This window comes from Mesocricetus auratus, unplaced genomic scaffold, assembly GCF_017639785.1.
Source record: "Mesocricetus auratus isolate SY011 unplaced genomic scaffold, BCM_Maur_2.0 Super-Scaffold_100015, whole genome shotgun sequence".
NCBI lineage: Eukaryota > Metazoa > Chordata > Mammalia > Rodentia > Cricetidae > Mesocricetus > Mesocricetus auratus.
The window spans coordinates 4,703,811-4,717,563 of NW_024429198.1; the positions used below are offsets into that span (position 1 = coordinate 4,703,811).

Genomic DNA, 13,753 nt, shown 5'->3' on the forward strand with positions numbered 1-13,753 from the left:
GAGTCATGGAGAAAAGTTGAAGCCTGGCATTGTGAAGAGGGCCTATGAGAGGCCATTAGTGAAAGTGTAGCCCAGAAGCAGTAAAAGACCCATCATTTTGTAGACGCCAGCACCATGGGATGACTGCCAAGAACAGGAGCAGCCCTGGAGTGAACCCAGCCTGAGTCTAGAAGACAAGTTGTGTGTGTTGCAGTGTGGAGCCTGAGAAGTGACCCTGATATTGGACATTAAGTGATTTACACTGTTGGAGTCTGGTTCCGAATTTATCTGATTGGCACTGTGCCTTGGTTTTCTCTCTTGAAATACAAAGGTATTCAACTTAATTTTGACTTTATAGAAGTCCATGCTTGAGACTTTCTATTTTAAGAGTTTCGTTTCCTTTTCTTTTTTGAGATTGAATTTTTAAACTTTTTTATTTTATATTAATTTATTTTTTATATTCCAATCCCAGTCTCCCTCCACCCCCTTCCATCTGCTGCTCCTCGGAGACTGTAAGCCCACCCCCAAGAGGTCTACTAAGTCTCTCCCATCAAAGAGACTGAATTTTTAAAGTGTTGGAATTTGTAACACTGTGTCGAACTTTTTTTTTCCTGAGACAGGGTTTCTCTGTAGCTTTGGAGCCTGTCCTGGAGCTTGCTCTGTAGACCAGGCTGGCCTCGAACTCAGAGATCCGCCTGCCTCTGCCTCTTAAGTGTTGGGATTAAAGGTGTGCACCACCTGGTAAGACTGTGGGGACCATTTAAGTATGTAAAATGTTTCATATTGTGATGTTTATTTGAATTTGTGATCTTGAGGATGAACAAGAAAGGAAAGGTTGTAGCTTTATAGTTTTGTCAGCTAGATACCAGCTAAAGACCTCTGAGAGGAGGGAACCTCAATTAAGATAACACCCTATAGGCTGCAGGCAAGTCTGTAAATGAAAAAAAATCAATATACTATTTTAAAAAATCAAGATCATTTCAATCTGGTAATTTCTTTGGATAGAATAGTTTCTATAGTTAAATACACAAATATTGCTAATGGTTGAATAGATTGGGAAAGATCATCTTTTATTACTACAAACTCTAGAAACAAAACAAGAAATTAGATTCAATAAGTACCTAAATTATTTTAAAAATTAATAAAAAATTTCACATGATCAAATTTTCATCTTACCTTAATGCCCTCTTCATCATTGACTCTACGAATCATTTTTACACACATTTCTGTAATTTTTGGAAATGTTGGTTGTTCAATACAGATGTCTCTTAAAATCTTTATTACCCTTTTCCTGACACTGATACCAGTATCCTAAGAACAAAAATGTATTTTCAAATGTTAGGAAAATCCAGATAATTTAGGTGTGTGAAATTTGACAAAAATAAGATTTTTTTGTAAGCATTATAATCTCTATTTGTTAAATGAAAATTATGTTGCACATATTTACTCTTCATATGTTATAAACATGACATTTAGTTTACTGTCTTAACTTTCATAATATGATGTAACATGGAAGGATACACACTTAGTATACTCAAGCCCAGAGGATAAATTCACCAGAACTGAATGAGATGATAAACTTTTAGAATAGTGCCTGGTACTTCAACAATATACGCAAATGCTATCTATGATATAGACAACAAAATGCTTAAGCTAAATCAAGTAAAACTTGAAGCACTTAATACTCTTGTACTACCATAGTGGTAATAAATAATTTTCATTGAAGTAAAACAAAATTTTTGTGTGCTAATGCAGCCACGTGTAGTTCTGCAAGAAATCAATATGCTTATAGTGGGTGGTGTGCCTGCCATGGAAGTAATTCTCAGACAGACACACACACTCACTCTGCAATGGCAATATAATTATTTAGAGTACTCTCCAAAAGCAGTTAACTACCATACATAATCACTATACTAAAAACTGGTATAATAGTCATTTAAAAAATGGCTATTTTCATCAGCAATTGGCATAATATTGAGTAGTTTGCTGCTTGAAAGCATTACCTTCTTTAGAATGGCGCTATAGTTCAGATTAGGCAATATAAAATTGTAATTGTCATTTATGCGTTTTTAGATTAACTTAAAACAAGGTGTGATGTTTAAGGCAAATTATATCCATGAATTACTATAAAACTAAAGCAAATACCAATATTCTTTCAATCAGCATATCATAATACTGCTCAGCAAGCTGAGGTCGGCAAAGGACAAATCGACCTAGTAATTCCACGGCTGCCTCTCGAACGCTAGTGGAGTTATCCATTAATCGTCCATGAACTCCTCGCTGCATGTCAAGCTAAGAAAGAGCGAGAGAAATGTTACTTGTAGTAGCAAAGATAATCTTCAAATTTGAAAAAATAAAGAAGAAATGTTATTTTTGCTCTTACCCTTGCTAGAATACTGGGGTCTACAGCAACAACCTCAGATAAACACTTCATGGCTTTTGTTCGAACAGCAATTGCATTTTCACCAAGAACTCGTAGTATCTGCCAGGCAAACATGAACATTCTCAAAACATTTAAAATACATAAAACTTAACGAAATACAGCATGAATATATATAAGAGAACACAATCTATTACTTAATGCCTTTTGTTTTTTTACGTGTGAGTAAAACTATATACCTCATGTTACTGGTCCAAAATCTTAACAGCGACTAATACACATGGAAAAGTATTCTATATTTTAGGTCTTTCCTTTACCTCAGAATTCTCAAACATACTGCTGTATGTATATATATATATTTAAGAATGTCAAGCTCCACTAAAACCTTATGTGTGATTTTTATCAAAGACTATTATTTGACATGACCTGATAACTGAACAATTTATTTTTATAATAACATGTAAACACAACGAGAATCAGTATGTAGAGGGTAAGCATAGCTAAAGGCATGTGAACAGCTTTCACAATCCTTTAAAACTACCCCCAACAATGAACACATACTGTCTACTATCTCTAAAAGTAACCAGGAAAAAAAAAAAATCAATCACAGTCAGTCAATTTACCTGTGTCAAATAAATATCAAAGCTCTGGGCAAACGGCCTCATAGAGGCCAAGTATCGAACAATCAAGCACGCATCATCATAGTCCACAGTGTCCGAGTTCATCCTACAACAGAGAGCATCGCAGTTTTATATGGCCTTTGTAAATGGAATCTATGAGACATATATCTAACACACCTCCTCTGCATCTTACTTCAATGTGCTGAACTGGGACGGTGTGGTTTTGATAATGCTTCTAAGGAACTTTTTCCGGTTTTCAGCTCGATGCATTATCTGACCCGTTGTCTCAATTTCTTTTGCATGATGTGCTCCATCAGATGATTCTTCATCTTTTTGTGATTTCATTGCTTTTTCTGTTTCCAAAGTTGTGTCACGGAACCATTGGGCTATATAGAATTTACGAGAAAACTGGAAAGACATTAGATTGATTTGAGCTGATGCAATTAGTAAAGACAGATACATTTCTGAAATATCCTAGATTAAAGAATTTCCTTTTTACATTTAGCTATAAATTTAAAAGCTTACTTAATAAAAATGACTATATTAAACACAGTACGTAAAGTAGGACATTTCATGTGGCTCAGTAAGATTTGATGGTAAGATCACTTAGAAAAGTTTAGAATAAATGTGGCTGAGGTAAAAGACTGCCATCTGTTTTTAATTCTTATCTATGCAAGAAATACATGTTAAATACACTGCGACAATCAGCACCGAAGCACTTCTGTATATCCGTTCTATGACAGAAGAGTGAAAAATCTGTACTAGGTAGCTAAAATAATACAAAGATAAGTGTAATTTTTTTTGTTTTGATTTTACGAGACAGGGTTTCTCTGTATTGTTTTGGAGGCTGTCGGTCCAGCCTGGCCTCAAACTCAGAGAGATCTGCCTGCCTCTGCCTCCCGAGTGCTGGGATTAAAGGCGTGCGCCACCACCGCCCGGTTTAGTGTAATTCTTATTTCACCAGCTAAAAAATAAATTTAAAACATCCCATTATGTGCACAGTGTTATTTATGAACTTATGCCAGGCCTATAAAGTGTACAAATTGTATTCACAGTCTGCTATATTCTGGACTTGTTACTTAATGTACATTTTCAAAGAACTGCATGTATACATATATATATATATATATATATATATATGAATTTGATAACTTTGTGTGCTAACAGATCATCTTTAGCATCAGGTGGTCTATACTCATTTTAAGAATTAGTTTAGATTTAAAGATAATCTAATACAAAGATTTCCAAATATTTCTCTCATTTTCTTTCCCTCTAACTCCTACACTTACTTTTAGAAGACAATTTAAAAGGCAAAATGAATCTCACCACCAGTGAAGGGTCAGTCTCAGTGTTCTCATCCAAATAGTCAAGCAATGCCTTTTGCAATTGTTGGATTTCATCTTCTCCTCCAGAAACCTAAACCAAAATATAAACAATCACAAAATATTGGTGGCTTAATTGTTTGTTACTGGTCCTCCCACCCACTTCTCACACTGTGTTGTACTAAGGCTGGTTTCAAATCTGTGAAGCTCTGCCCCGGCTTCCCAAATGATGGGATCACAGATATGTAATCACTAGAGTACTGGTGTGTGTTAATAAATTGTGTAGATGTAGATGGAAACCTAACTGGGGCGGGGAAAACCAGTAAGAAGGAAAACAAGGATGGTCATTATACAGAAACAAAAGCTACAGTTTCTCAAAAACATACTGACAGCTTGAACAGCTCAGAAATGGCTGGTGTAAGTATCATCACAAAGATATCCTACCCAACCCTGTACTGAATTTACATTTGAAAAAAAGGAGACAATCAATAGTTTTTTTGAGACAGGACTCATGTATTCCAGCATTGTCATGAACTCACTGTGTATTTTATATTTATGAATGTATGCCCAAGTTTTAATCCAGTAAATAAAAGTTATCAGAGGTAATAATATGCATTAAACATTTCAGGAAGCTTTATAGTTACTGTGGAGATAATACTTGAGGTGTAGAAAATGAGTGAATTTGTAGGCTCTGGGAATTTAGCTGAGTTTGCTTATCATGGATTCTGAGAATCTGAATTCAGTCCCTAAGCTTGCATTCACTCTGCCACTGAGCTATCTCCTCAGCACTGTTCCCATTATTCTTTGAAGATTTATTTCATGATGTAATAGGTAATTTACAGACACCTTTTACTTTCAGTGTCCTTCAAAGAATCCTAGCCTTTTAACTGATAAATGATAATAAAGAGTGATTGAAAAAAAAAAGATACCTGAACTGACCTCTGCACACACATTAGCAAGTACATACACTAAAAACACAACATAAGCATATACCTACTTCCCTCCCCACTCCCAACCAAAAAATACAGTTTACATGTCAAAAAAGACACAAAGCTAGCTCAAAAAGGTATCTCAGCTGTCATATAAGGACAATCTATTGGAGAGATGGCACAGTGGTTAAAAGGGCTTACTGCTCTATCAGAGGACTGGAGTTCAGATCCTAGCACCCATATTCAGTGGCTCACAAATGTCTGACTCCAGCTCCAAAGGACCCAATGTATCCTCTGGTTTCCATGGGCACCTACATACACATGTATATACACACACACACTCCCTCTCTCTCTCACACACAAATGAATGAAATAAATCTTCAAAAAAAGGGCAAAAGATTATACTATTATATTCACTAGTAATATAGTAATTGTAAGTTTTTGCTTGTGATACTGTATAACAAATATTTATGTGCCAATTCTCATTTGTGCAAATAAATACCATAAAATAGCACTCAAAATTTAGCACTAATTACAATCTTCTGATGGGCTTGTTAAACCACTGACTACTCTATTCCTAGGGCTCTGGATTCAGTCAATTCAGAGAAGGACCTAAATTTTACCTTTAGGATGAGTTTCTGAGGACATTATGAATTCAAGGCTAGCCTGGACTAAAGTGAGAGTCCAGGGCCAACTAACAAATTTTCCTTAACTCTACAAAATCTACTTGATGGAGGATGTTCTTCTGTATATATGCTTCTCTTATTGGTTGATGAATAAAACACTTATTGGCCAGGCAGGAAGTATATGCTGGGCTAGGAGAGGAGAATTCTGGGAAAGGTAGGCAGGGAGAGTCCTCGAAACTTTCGCCAAGTAAGGACCGGAAAGAAAGGACACAAGAAGCATTCTCTGGTAAGATAAGACCATGTGGAAATACATAGATTATTAGAAATGGATTAATAATTAAGACAGAGCTAGCCAATAAGAAGCTCTAGCCATCAGCCAACAATTTAAAAATTAATATAGTGTTTGTGTGTTTATTTGGGGAGGCAGGACTTAGGCGGGAGAAGAAAACCACCAGCAACATCTACTCCTACGATATAAGGTAAGAACACGTAGGGCTGGATGATATAGTTCAGGTGGTAGAATGTTTGCCTAGAATGTACAAAGTCTTGGGTTCAGTCCCTAGCACTCCATACACCTGGCCTAGTGACACCTCCAGCACTTGGGAGGATCACGACTTCAAGGTCATCCTCAACTATAGATTACACAGAAAGTTTGAAACCAACCTGGAAAACATTAGACCCTGTTTCTTCCCCCCACCACACCAAAAGCAACCAAGTAAGCAACTACTTGTATATTAATTAAAGTTCTTTATTTTGATACCTGTTTTAAAATTCGTTCTATAGACCCTTGATCCATCTTGCTGGTAACAGCATCTTTTCTCAGTCGTGCAGCAACAGTTCCAAGGTAATCAAGAGATGCCACTCTTAAAGCCATTTCTGTTGACTTATTACTAAATTGATGCACCTAAACATCAAAGATGGGATATTACTAAGTAAGAATTTCTTAAAGAGTAAAATACTGTTATCTACAAATCAATATAGCTTAAGAATAGCAATATTACTTTTTTCAGTTCATAAAAAGGTTACAAAAGTTCTGTAACATCTTAAATTTTATAACTCCAAATATACTTTAAAATGAAAAGAGAAATCATTGTATTTCTTTCCATTTTTATACTGTACTACGAGGACTTAAAAAGTACCATATGATTTTAGAAATTATCTTAAAAAAATGACAAAATGTTCACATCAGTTTCATGCTTTCAAATGGTTAACTGTAATAACTCAGGACTCATTGTTGACATGTTTTAAACCAACAATGTAACAAATAGAAGCCCCACCTCCAAGCCATCTCAAAAAAGTAAAAGTGCTAAATTTACAATTTTGTTTTCTACAGGTATTGACGATATAATGTACAGTTATATACATGCAAGAATAGATGCAATGTTCATGTTTCCTTACACATTTTTAAAGAATTCATCATCTGTGAATCAGAGTACATCCTCATTATGTTGTCTTCTAGTAATTAATAATCTTTAAATGCTATACTCTTACCAACAGTCTCCCTAACAAACTAAGGAGTAGTTCAGCAGCTGGCCACTCAGGCTTATTGACTGTTGAAAGAAGGTCTTGAACAAAATTTTCAAAAAGTGGTCTGTAATCTTCTTCACCTTGTTTACTACCACATCTAGTCAAAAAAACGAAAAAAACCAAAAAAACCCAAAAAGGTGTTAATTTACATAATGTTTGCAATTTTGTTAAGTACAGATTCCTCCACCCCTGCATTTAGTAACAAATTATGTGAGAGTACATTAAATAAAATGAGGTCTAAAAATATACTTCTTAACTTGCATTTCCATCAAGTGTAAAGTATATTAACCTATATTATTATTATTCTCTGAAAATTGCAACAACACTTAAGAAATAAATTTTTTCTAGAGTTATTAAATACTCATGAAATTTGACTGCCCTCTTTCCATAAACTCTGCTTTACAAGCAGAATGCCTCAAAAATTTGTAAAGAAAAATTCTAGAAATCCAACAACCCAGTACTAACATTTTAGGTGTCTATCAGAAGCAAATTCACATTTTTAGATTTTTAAAGATCAAGTATATTAGAGGCTCAGGTTATGGCAGGAAACTTGATCAATTTCTTTCTATATAGACTTCTCCACACTAAGAAATAAAAACCACATGGTTGATCTTACTCACTTTTTAAGGAAGATGGAAAGAAAATTTTGGGCTGTTCTCATAGCTGTTTCATAAGAGTTAGTAATGACAACATCCTGGTCAACCTAGAGTAAGAAAAACAACTTTATAAAGATAGAAGAAACAATAAGTTTCTCCTATTACATGCTAATATTGAATACTAATTACAAATTAAGTATTTAAGCTATTCTTTTTTACAAAATGGGATAGGCCAGTTGGCATACTAAACACATTTTTAAAACATTAAAGACTTAGAAAGAGTGGTAGGGTTCATTTAATCTTATTAAAGTGATCAGAAATATAATTAAGAAGTAATCAGTAGTTGTTTATCCCGATCCATATCAGAACGAGAAGAAATGGAGTCAAGGTACAAAAACTATTTTTCAGAATATCTGTTAGCTGGGGGTACTGGCAAATATTCTAACTTCAAAATTTATGGAACCACTATAATATAAACAAAAATTTGAAACTTTCAGTAGAAATTAAAAGATAAAGATAAAAAGGGACATCAAAAATCAGGTTCTTTAGAAACTCACTGATAAATATAGAAGGGGTTAAATCATTAATATTAATCAGAAAAATACAAAATGAGCATGGCAGTATTTTACAGTAACTAGAATCAGTAAAAACAGAATTCAGGAATTCAAGTGGAACTATCACTTAAATGAACACATGGACAGCCTCCAGTAAAGTAAATGCATGTCTCCTCTAACAATTTTGCATCTAAGTACCTCATAAAGAGACTCTTAACTTTATGATGGAATTGTTGTATGCCAACTCAAGGCAAAAAAAATCTGACAAAAAATGTTGAGTGAAAAAATTAGCCATATATATATCACTATAATTTATGTGTAAATTATAAAACAAAATGACCATATTCAAATCTATAGATAAAACAGAAAAAAATAAACATACTTTAATGGTCATCAATGATCACAATAGGAAGGTTAGAATAATTCTAATTTAGAGAGGAGGAAACAGAAGACCTCAGTATTTTGGACTGCATTTATTTGTTAATTTGGTATGGAAAACTCTCTCTCTCTCTCTCTTTCTCTCTGTTTCTTTGCAATTGTATTTGAAGTGAAAGTAATCTACAAGTGTGCATTGTGATGCACAGCTTTAATCTTAGCATGTGGGAGGTAAAGATCTCCATGATTTTGACGTCAGCCTGGTCTATAGAGTGAATTCTAGGACAGCTGAGCTACATTGTGAAACTTACCTCAAAAACAAAACAAAACAAGACAAACAAATGCTCCAGTAAAATCTAAAAGTAAGTTGCAATAGACTGTATAAAACCAAGCAACCTTAGTTGGTTGTTACTCATCAGAGAACATGAAGTCATTTTCCATGTCAATTCCATACTAATTACACGCACACATAATATGCAGCTAACTCGAATACTTTCCCTGACATTTACTTCCTTTTTTTTTTTTTTTTTTTTTTTTTTTTGGTTTTTACGAGACAGGGTTTCTCGGTATTGTTTTGGAGGCTGTCTGTCCAGCCTGGCCTGGAACTCACAGAGATCGCCTGCCTCTGCCTCCCGAGTGCTGGGATTAAAGGCGTGCGCCACCACCGCCAGCGACGTTCACTTCTTGATTGAGTTTTACAAGCTGGTATAACGAGCCTGTTGGGTGTTGTTGATTTATGTGCTTCATGATGCCCAGATAATAGCTGGAACCAGAACTCATTGCCTGAGTTCTGTGTAATGCTCTACATGAAACCAAACCCCAGTCAAGAACCCCTTGATAAGAATGTCCATTTTAGATGAATTACAGAAAATATAGGCATTTCCAATAATTAAAGTACAAAGTTATAAAACCTTTAAATAGTTCCTTACCTTTTTGTTTGAGTCTTCTTCTGAATTAGGGTCCTTTTCTGATGAGGGTAAGTGAACCACACACTGAATAAGTTGTAAAACTAGTGCTGTAACCATCTGGATATACATTGGCTCTCCATCCACATCACTACTATTTAACCTATAATGAAGAAGAAACAATTTAAATTACAGAGATGAAAATAGTCACGTTATGTTTCATTACCACCTGAGAGTTATGGTTTCCCTTTTTTTGAGACAGGGTTTCTCTGTATTGTTTTGGAGGCTGTCCTGGAACTCACTCTGTAGACCAGGCTGTCCTCCAACTCACAGAGACCCGCCTGCCTCTGCCTCCCAAGTGCTGGGATTTAAGGCATGTGCCACCGACGCCTGGAGAGTTACGGTTTCTTTAACCACCTGTTAATGCTCTATGACGGTGTAAGCATAATTTTTAAATCAATTAAAAAATCAAATAATGCCTACTCATGGGAAGAAAAACAGTATTTAATATAAAATTTATTATTTTATGCATTACAGATAAAAAATTAAAATTAGGAATTATTGAGTAAATTAGAATAATAAAAGTCTGAGGTTTTCCAAATGCCCATGTATTCTGGTCCACACCTGCTGAACAGGGTAGGTAATGGGAATTAAAATCACCTACATGGATGTGTGTGTGTCTGTGTGTGATATAAGTGCCTCAGTTTATTATACAAGCTGATTGAGAACTTGCTATATAGAACTTACTAGCCTTCAATTTGCAATGGTCCTTCTAGCTTTGCTTCTCAGGTGCTGGGAATATAGGCATGCACTATCACATTGCTCTAGTCAACTTAAATAAATTTTACTTATTTACTCAGATTTTACTATTCATGTATGTGTGCATTTGCTATTATAGACATGACATTCAGAGGACCACTTTCAAGGAATCAGTTCTCCCCTTTCAACATGTGGGGTTTCAGTGTTTGAACTCAGATCATCAATGCTTGATTCTAAGAGCCTGTATCCACTGAGGCATCTTGTCAGTTTTCAACTCTTAATTATCTGTACTAGAGTATGATTATAGGACCAATTTCCAAATGCTTGCTTCTACAGATACTGTAGAAGTATAAGAATTAATTTGTATGTTGATCACTTATCATCAGTTGAACAGAAGTTTATCATTGCACACTTAATTCAAATTATATAAAGACGAAAATAATTATTGCAGAATCAACCCCAAAATAATCCTATATACCAAGCCAATGCATTTAACCACCAGGAATAATATAATTGATGATGATTACCTATGACAATAGGTAGAAAAGTGATTACAGCAGTGAATTTATAAATGTTCTTAGTGATTAAATATTACTTAATCTCTGTCTATTCTGTTACTATTTTTAAATAGTATTTTTACGTGTATTGGTATTGATGTTTTGCCTGAATATACATCTGTGTATTACATGCATGCAGCCTGGAGGCTTTCTTCTTATATATGTTGGTGTCTTATGTGCATGTATATCAGTGTACCATGTGCATGGCTGGTGCCTGCAGAGGTCAGATGAGAGTGTTGGATAACCTCAGGCTCCAGTTACAGGTGGTTGTGAGCTGCTATGTGGGTGTTGGGAATCAAATGTGGAATCCTTCTCTGGAAGAGTAACCAATCCTATTAAATGCTGAGCCATCACTCCAGCCCTTCTCTATTGTTCTTAAAGCCATCTTTCAGCTTTCTAAAATATTGTTGAAGAGTTTAACACCATCTAAAAGACTAACTTTGTTATTATAGTTCATAAAACAGTTTTAAAACTATCTCAAGTCTTTTGAACCACATCCTTTTCATGTAACCCATTTTGACCTCTAGTGCTTAGAAATAGTTTTAGTTCTTGCAAACAAAAGCAGAGATTTCTATTGGGTTAGGAATGCTCCTCAGCACAGGACAGCCCTGGACATGAAGGTCCAAATGTTAATAGTGTTCAAACTGCCACAGATCTTTGTACTTCACGACCAATGAATTTCTTTAAGTCCCCCAAACATTCTATGTTGTTTCACATATCTAAGCTATCTATATAGTTCTTATTGAAGTACTTCTTTCATATGACCATTAAAGAAATAAACCAAACAGAAATGGTAGTAAGAGAAAATATGTGACAATTAAACACAATAAGGTTCTCCATTGTAGTTAAATTCTACTATAGTTACCTGAAATTCCTTAAACTTCTCTTGCTAGTTGGTAATCTTGCAAGTGAAGTAAAAATTTCTTCCAATATTAATTGCCTATGCTTTTCATATCTTGAGAACACCTGTTTAATAATTGTAAAATTACAAATTATACTTATTATATGGCAGAAAACAAATTAGAAATATTATCATGAAGTAAGGACAATGTATTATCTGAAGAGAAACTAGAGTATACACTATTCAGAGTGAAAACGTTTTCAACACGTTAAATAGTAATGATCTAAAGAAATGTATTCAAATTTTGTTATTAATTACCAAAGTGAGGCAGTATAAAGTTTTATTAGGGGGAGATATTATTTTGGGTAGATAAGTAAGAGATTTAAGATTTTAAATCATTTTGGTTTTTATCATAATATTAAAAAGTAAGATTTCTAAATTCAAGAAAAACATAATCAATGAAATTAAATCCTCAATTAAATTAAATCTAATAGGACTGAAATAATCCTTATTGTGAAGTAAATCTAATGGAAAACAGAGAAAAAAGGTCATTTGGACCAAGTGATGAAAATCTTATTTGTGGGTAATTGAAATTACAAACTGATTACTTACTGCAGTGACTAACTTAATGGCACACAATTGTAGTTCACTGACATTTTCTACAAAAAATGGTGTTATTCCCATTGATGAAACCTGAAAAATTCAAGATTAATTATTTAGTATGTCTTTAGCTGACTTCAGTAACATTGTAGCTTACTATATTCTAACAATCATACTTCGAAACACCCATTCCTTTCTGTGACCTAATTAGCATACATTTCCTTTTATAGTTTCCTCAGTCTCTCCTATCAAATAATTTGCTTCATAGCTGCCATTTCTCTAGTTTCTACATTTTAGATTGAACACCACTGGAATTAAAGAAACAAAAGCCATTTTGTTTTCATGAATGAAAATATCTCAACTTCTCAAAAATTAACTCATTTTTCATATAAATTAGAGTTTGGAATTTATATAGCATTCTTCCCTCTTTAGCTCAGGTACTTCCTATAAAATGCTGCTGAATATCCATTTCTTCAATTTACACATAAAATACTCAGAGTGGGTAAGTTGAACACTGTGTAGGTATTACTACTAAGTGAAGATTATACTAGATTGTAGTAGATTGAGTAAGATTTTTGTTGTGCCTAGAAATGCACAAAATGCTTCAAAAACACTTACCTGAAGGATCGTCGTGTCTGTAAGAAGCTGTATCTCTAGCAATTCTGATAAACTGCTGACAATGTCACACACTTTGTTATAAAGCATCACTATCACTCTCTGCTTATGAGTAGAACACTTAGCCCGCTTGGCCTTTGAACTCAATAACCCTCCTAAAATAAAAGAGATTCAAGATAAAAAGAATATTAACTTTTAACATTCTTCCATGGAGGTTACTAGTGCTATCTTCTAAATTAAGTGAACACAAACATTCAGGGTGCTACATAAAAATACAGTGCAGCAATTAAAGAGGAGTGCTAACTAACAGAGGAAATTATTCCTAAGTGGTACTGTACTGGAACATTCTTGTAACAAATAATGCATGGTATACTACAGTGGCTACTATACTGAATTTTCTTTCTTCTCCCTCATTCAAACAGGAAAGTAAGATTGTATTTCTCCTTCAAATTACTTGGGATTAGTACACAATAAGTAATCAAATGGACTGTATGTACATTTAACTACTGATCACATAATGCAGATTAGTATATATCTTAAGTCAACTCATTTTGCAGGCAAGTATTAT

General features: G+C 34.3%; 1 protein-coding gene and 1 long non-coding RNA gene across 3 annotated transcripts in view; one reads left to right on the plus strand and one right to left on the minus strand.

Annotated features, from left to right (window-relative positions):
- Nipbl (NIPBL cohesin loading factor) overlaps positions 1–13,753 on the minus strand; it is a 154,910-nt gene that overhangs the window by 31,991 nt on the left and 109,166 nt on the right. For both annotated transcript variants that reach the window (XM_005077992.4, XM_013119043.3), the window contains exons 18-30: positions 13,189–13,340; positions 12,583–12,663; positions 11,995–12,095; positions 9,838–9,976; positions 8,004–8,086; positions 7,348–7,480; positions 6,617–6,760; positions 4,306–4,395; positions 3,173–3,387; positions 2,983–3,085; positions 2,363–2,461; positions 2,125–2,271; positions 1,156–1,290 (exon numbers count right to left, since the gene is read on the minus strand). In XM_005077992.4, coding sequence (XP_005078049.1) covers positions 1,156–1,290; positions 2,125–2,271; positions 2,363–2,461; positions 2,983–3,085; positions 3,173–3,387; positions 4,306–4,395; positions 6,617–6,760; positions 7,348–7,480; positions 8,004–8,086; positions 9,838–9,976; positions 11,995–12,095; positions 12,583–12,663; positions 13,189–13,340 — 1,622 coding nt within the window. The remainder of the gene's footprint in view (positions 1–1,155; positions 1,291–2,124; positions 2,272–2,362; positions 2,462–2,982; positions 3,086–3,172; positions 3,388–4,305; positions 4,396–6,616; positions 6,761–7,347; positions 7,481–8,003; positions 8,087–9,837; positions 9,977–11,994; positions 12,096–12,582; positions 12,664–13,188; positions 13,341–13,753) is intronic.
- On the plus strand, positions 197–2,345 carry LOC110342419. Its single transcript, XR_002384483.2, has 2 exons — positions 197–310; positions 2,143–2,345. It is a non-coding gene; the product is annotated as an uncharacterized LOC110342419 (long non-coding RNA).